Below are 6,611 nucleotides of genomic sequence, written 5' to 3'. Positions count from 1 at the left end.
TATATAATTGTTATCAAATTATAACTTTTATCAAATTATAATTGTTAAATAATAATTTATATAATTGTTATCAAATTATATTATAAAAAAAATTATATAAACTAACCTCGCATTTTAAAATTCCAATTCAATTTATACTTACAAAAATAGAAAAATATATAAAATTAGAAACAACCGTGCGTTGTAAGCTACTATAATATACATAAGAAAATTATTATAAATTGTAAAATATTTGGAAAGTAAAAACAAAAACGGGCGACGGGGGATGGTAGATCTCAGCTGTAGTAGTACCATGTTATTCTAGACTTCTCCAACCACTCGTTCATCCTCCCCACACAACTAAAACCAAAAGCCAAACAAACCCTAATTCCTAATTTTACCACAATCACTCTTATCCCCAATATCATCTCAGAGAGAGAGAGAGAGACCTAGGGTATCTGAAATCAAAATTGGGGGAAAGTTGCCGATGGGTTGAGGAGAGAGTCAAAGAGAGAGAGAGAGAGATGGAGTGGGATAGTAATTCAGATGTAAGTGGAGACGATGAGGGCTTTTTATTGAACGACGGTGGGCCCTTTCCTTTCCCAATTGACAGTTTGTTACAACCAGCACCCTGTGGCTTTGTTGTTACGGATGCTTTGGAGCCTGACCATCCGATTATCTATGTCAATTCTGTTTTCGAGATGGTTACTGGTTACTTGGCTGAGGAAGTTCTTGGTCGTAATTGGTTCGTTTTCTTTACTATCACTTACATTTTTTAATCATCTTTTTTTCTATTTTATGTGATATTTTCGAGCTGATATATTGTGATTGAAGGTGTGAAATTAAATTTATTGCTATATTTTTGAGATGGTACAGATATATATATTGGCAAAGGGGCAGAAATGTTGGGTGGTGGCCTAAATGTCACTTGGGTTAAAAATGGCTCTAAATGTCACTTCAAAACGGTAAATGTGTAATGTTTATGCAAAAGACCCAAAACGGTACTTCGTGTAACGTTTTGGCATTTTGATTTTTTTTATGCGCAAAACGGTAGATAAAGTACCGTTTTGGTACAAAACGCTATATGATGTACCCTTTTGAGCCAAAACGCTAAAAAAAAATTTAAAAAAAATAAAGTACCAAAACGGCACACTATGTACCGTTTTGCATTAAAAAAACAAAACGTAAGACGAAGTACCATTATGAAGTGACATTTTGGCCATTATTTTCAAAAATGACATTTTGGACCATTTAACACTCAGAAATGACATTTTGGTCCATTGTTCTGAAATGTTCTTATTTATAGTCGAGGAAGAAGCAATTACCTTAGGTACATAGCACTGATCAGAATTAACTACTTGTAATTTTAGAAAATGACATGAAACGGAAGATATAATTAAGGATTGGATTATGGATGATAATTTAATATTAATAAAAAGTCCAGATCGTAAAATTTGCCTAGATGATAATCAGAGAATTCGATTGTTTCCACACAAGGTGATTATATTATGGTTCTTTTGGAAACCACCCTTTACACTGATCTATGGATTTTAATCTTGTTTGTAATTTTACTGGTGTAGTTAATTGTCATAAGAACTCATGTTTGGGTGGAAGTTAATAATATAAGATTGAAGTCTGTGACGTGCTTACTCATTTTTTTTTGTATTATTTTCTTAAAGTTTAGTTTACAGTGTCGTTAATCTTTACTCTTTCTAGTGATACATGATAACCAGTGGTTAAATTGTTGTGACCAAGTATTTAGAGTTTTCCTCTTGCTGGTTGAGACTATTGTCTGTGCTGGTGCTATGGTTGTCATGGCGTTGCTAAATCTGCGTCATGTGAATGATGTGGCAACCCAGTAAGGTCTAATCTTACAGTGTGAGTATTTCTTAAGAATTGAGCATACTGCTTCCGCCCAGACACCATATAGCCTTACGGTGACCGCGCAGATTAAGATTAGAATAGCGTAATTGGACTTAAAAGGAAATTAAACCTGATGTTGGTAGATTCACGGGCATGTTACAATACTTTCAAATTTTACCATTATATTACTACATGATTCTTAGCTGTTCCTTTCCTTCACAGCGGGTTTCTGCCAGTTTAAGTTGTTTATAAAGAGAATTTTATGTAGGAAATCATCAAGAACTTTTTTTCCTATTTATTGTTATTAAATATCCAACGGAGCAAGTCTCTGCATCAGAACTGGGTAAGGGAAAAAATCATTGCTCCAGCTGCTACTTATTTGCACTCTTTTAATTTAGCATATAGTCAAGTTTAGTGGTGAACTTGTAATCCGTTTTCCCCCTTTTGTTAAATGCCCTGCCATTTTTATCATTACTCATCTGCATCAGTCTAGCTGCTTCGCATTCTCTGCCAATTGATGAAGTAGGAGCTAGGAAAATGCAGTGGATCATTGCTCTCATTCTTGAAGTAAAAAACTGCCACCCCCTTCCCACTTCTTTGTCAACCAATTTTCGGGAAGTAAACAACAAATTACAACATAAATATACAGGTATATATAATATAGGGAGAGATTCAATTAGAAACCAAATTAGTATAGAAACTAGAAACTAGTCCCAGATAAAAAATTTGGTAACTATTCGTAATTAAGAATTCACCCGTTTGTACAGAAACAATTAATCACTATTTTGTATACAACAAATCACCCAAAAATATAATGTACATACATATATACACACCATATAATCACCATCATCTTCCCCCTACTGCAATGATGGAACTCCTACCATCCCTGCCTCCACCTACTGCAACTGCTGCCTGCCACCACCACCAGCACAGACCTCATGCCACCACTTGCCACCACCTCCGACCTCCTACCACCACCATTGGACCATCAACAATCGACCACTAGTAGCTACCATGAATTAACAATCGGCCACTAGTTGCTATTATAAGCAAATTTTAAAATTTGCCAGTCAAAAACTAACGATTTCCGATAATAAAATAGCGACCTACAGTGTATGAATTATTGATCTCCGTATTATGAAATAGTGATTTGGGTTTGGTTTCTAGGCTAATTTGGTTTCTGGTAGAGTAAGACCTATATATCTGAGTAAAAAATAAAGATGTATGTATCTTGACGAATAAAATTAAGCATTTTGTTGATAAGATTAGTATTTTGTTAGGAGTTGGTTTCTTTTGAAAATTCCCTTTGGAGGTTTTAACTTCCACTAATGCATAATTCTCATTGGATAGATTTTGTCAGGCTTCAATGATGAACCAGTAAATTTTATGTCTGACTAAGTAAGAGTTACATTTAAAGAAATTATGTTTACCACTCTGAATAGTAAATAATTGTAAAGAAGATAGAGCGGAAGGGCTGGAAAGGGTTACACTAAGTAAAGGGCTAGAAAGGGTTACACTTTATGTCACAGTCTTATCTATTATGATAAAAAATGAGAAGAGACTAAGAATTAAGAAGAAGTAACTTACCATTTTCTTTGATTTTAGCCTGAATATAACCTATATTGATACTTGGCACAACTAGCTTTCAATTTAAATGGATATATATCATTATTTCATAATGTTCTAATACCTTTAGCATCCTTTCTGCACAGCTTTGTAAAAACCTAGATTTTATTTGTATGTGGCTATGTGCACATTGCACAAACAAAAACCTATCTCCTGAATAACTAATTGTGTATGATGGAGAGTGTGCTCTTTGTAAATGATAAAGTAATACTTACAAAATTTATGGCATAGAAGTTTTTTCCGGTGCAGCTTCTTCATTTGGCATTCATTGTTATCATTTTTTTCTTATTTTGTGTGTGTTGGTATCTAGTGTACCTTTCTTAGTTTCATGCTGTCTCTTTATATGTGACTGTCCTGAAACCTTAACAGTTCTAGATGCGTGTATTTCACATGGTTCTCTGTTAAGGCTCACGTTTGATCTAAAAGGTCAAAAACTTGGATCCGAAAGATTACCCACTTGGATTAGTATATGTTTCTTACCATTCTCGGATGCGTGTGTTGGAAATGTTAAGTGACAACTATTAATAAAACTGATGATAGGGTAAACTAACGTTTAGAGTACTTTTATGGATGAGACTGTGTACTATGTTCTTAATTCTCATTTTCTCAAACTATCTCTCTTTTAGTTTTTATGTCAAAGTGGCCTGTTAATCTGTTTCATTGTGCTGCATACTTCTGATACCATCTTTCACTCTTCGTTTTTAAATTATTGATAAAATGGAGACTTGCAATATTAATGTTATTTTGGGGTTCTTATTTTTGTGGAAATTTGTGGCAGTCGTTTCTTGCAATGCAGAGGTCCTTATGCACAAAGAAGGCATCCATTGGTAGACTCTTCAGTTGTGTCAGAGATAAGAAGATGTCTCGAAAAAGGGATTGAATTTCAGGGTGAATTGCTGAATTTTAGAAAGGATGGATCTCCACTAATGAATAAATTACGTATGATCCCTATATATGGAGATGATGACACAATAATACATATAATTGGTATTCAGTTTTTCACTGAAGCCAATTTGGATTTGGGCCCACTTCTTAGGTCTTCAATGAAGGAAACTGCCAGTGCGCAAGATCGTTTTCGTTCTAGTCTCTCCTGCAATCGTCTACTTCAAGATGGGAGCAGAAATAATATTCACGGAGTTTGTGGGATACTGCACTTGAGTGATGAAGTCTTGTCTCATAATATCCTTTCACGCTTGGGCCCGAGAGATATTGCATCTGTTGGCTCTGTCAGCAAGCGGCTTTATCTGGTGACAAAGAATGAAGATCTTTGGAGAATGGTCTGCCAAAACGCCTGGGGTAGTGAAACAACTAGGGTTCTGGAGGCAGTTCCTGGGGAAAAGAGACTAGGATGGGGTCGATTGGCAAGGGAGCTGACCACTCTCGAAGCAGCGGCATGGAGGAAAATAACTGTTGGTGGAATGGTCGAACCCTCGCGTTGCAACTTCAGCGCATGTGCAGTTGGAAACCGCGTGGTTCTTTTTGGTGGGGAGGGAGTCAACATGGAGCCAATGAATGATACTTTTGTATTGGATTTGAATTGCAATAACCCTGAGTGGCAACATATTAAAGTGAGTTCTCCACCTCCTGGGCGTTGGGGCCACACACTTTCTTGCGTGAATGGATCTAATTTAGTTGTATTCGGAGGTTGTGGGCAACAGGGGTTACTGAATGACGTCTTTGTCTTGGATTTGGATGCCAAGCATCCAACATGGCGTGAGATCTCTGGTTTGGCTCCTCCCCTTCCAAGGTCCTGGCATAGCTCCTGTACTCTTGACGGAAGCAAATTGATTGTATCTGGTGGTTGTGCAGATTCTGGAGTACTTCTCAGTGACACTTTTCTGCTCGATCTTTCAATTGAGAAGCCAATTTGGAGAGAGATACCAGCAGCATGGGCCCCACCTTCTCGGCTTGGTCACACACTCTCTGTCTATGGGGGAAGGAAAATTCTGATGTTTGGTGGTCTTGCAAAGAGCGGTCCTTTGCGGTTTCGTTCCAGCGATGTATATACAATGGATCTAAGTGAAGATGAACCTTGTTGGAGAAGTGTGACTGGGAGTGGGATGCCGGGTGCTGGAAATCCAGGAGGATTAGCACCTCCTCCGCGGCTAGATCATGTAGCTATTAGCCTCCCTGGTGGAAGGATTTTGGTCTTTGGTGGATCTGTGGCAGGTCTTCACTCGGCCTCACAATTATATATCCTGGATCCAACAGAGGACAAACCTACATGGAGGATACTAAATGTACCCGGGCGCCCTCCAAGATTTGCTTGGGGACATAGTACCTGTGTTGTTGGAGGGACAAGAGCAATTGTCCTTGGAGGTCAGACTGGTGAGGAATGGATGCTGGGTGATCTTCATGAGCTGTCTTTAGCAGGTTCTGTTGTTTGACCAATTTTATTCAAGAAAAATCAGTATGAGATGGAAACAGGATTTTTGGCTATTATGAAGATTGTCTCAAGGAACTTTAAACTAATTTATTGCATCTATGAGATGGGCCAGGCTTATGGTTGTGGCCGGTACTCCGCTAAAGTATGTGTTAAAAACTGGCACTTGTTTGGGTTACTATGACAATCACAGCTGGTGATACAATTCGGGTCAAGTTCTGTGAGATTTGCGTGGAACTGTCTGTATAATGCACTCCCTTTGTGGCTTAGGAGTACTGGTATAGATAGAAGGTTAGGTATCATATACATAGGTCTGTTTGCAGTATGCATGTCATTTCTTCTTGTTGATGATGATCTGTTTGTGTAATATGGCAGCAGGAAGGAAAAAACAAAATGATTCGGAAATGTGAAACAGAACCGGGTTGATTACTGTACATTAATAGTAGTGCATGTGTATGTGTCATTTATGCGTACCGAGAAATTAGAACTAAGCGTGCTTAGTTCTGGTGGTTGATATGTGAAGGAAAATAAAATAGCAGCAGCAACGGCAACTGATATAGTTACATAAATCTTGAGTGTGTTTAAAGATTAAATGTAGCTACAAAATGTTATAAAATTCGTGTAGTGTTTAGCTGGTTTCATCTTTTCTAGTTTTTTTGTCTTGTTCATTGTATCTGTTAATTAATACTCCCTCCGTCCCTCCCAATTGTTCGTTTCTGAGAGTGTTCGGCACGCATTTTAAGATGAATAGAAAGTA

At 37.4% G+C, this 6,611-nt stretch overlaps 1 protein-coding gene across 1 annotated transcript; it reads left to right on the top strand.

The window, feature by feature from the left end:
- Positions 1 to 245: 245 nt before the first annotated feature.
- Positions 246 to 6,288, top strand: LOC141664382 (adagio protein 1-like). Its single transcript, XM_074470321.1, has 2 exons — positions 246 to 724; positions 4,250 to 6,288. Exons 1-2 carry the CDS (start codon positions 504 to 506, stop codon positions 5,856 to 5,858), a joined length of 1,830 nt encoding a protein of 609 aa, XP_074326422.1. The 5' UTR covers positions 246 to 503; the 3' UTR covers positions 5,859 to 6,288.
- The last annotated feature ends 323 nt before the right edge of the window (positions 6,289 to 6,611 follow it).

Source organism: Apium graveolens, chromosome 6 (assembly GCF_009905375.1).
Source record: "Apium graveolens cultivar Ventura chromosome 6, ASM990537v1, whole genome shotgun sequence".
Classification (NCBI taxonomy): Eukaryota; Viridiplantae; Streptophyta; class Magnoliopsida; order Apiales; family Apiaceae; genus Apium; species Apium graveolens.
The sequence above is the reverse complement of the archived record's forward strand: the minus strand, read 5'-3'. Positions and strand labels throughout refer to the sequence as shown.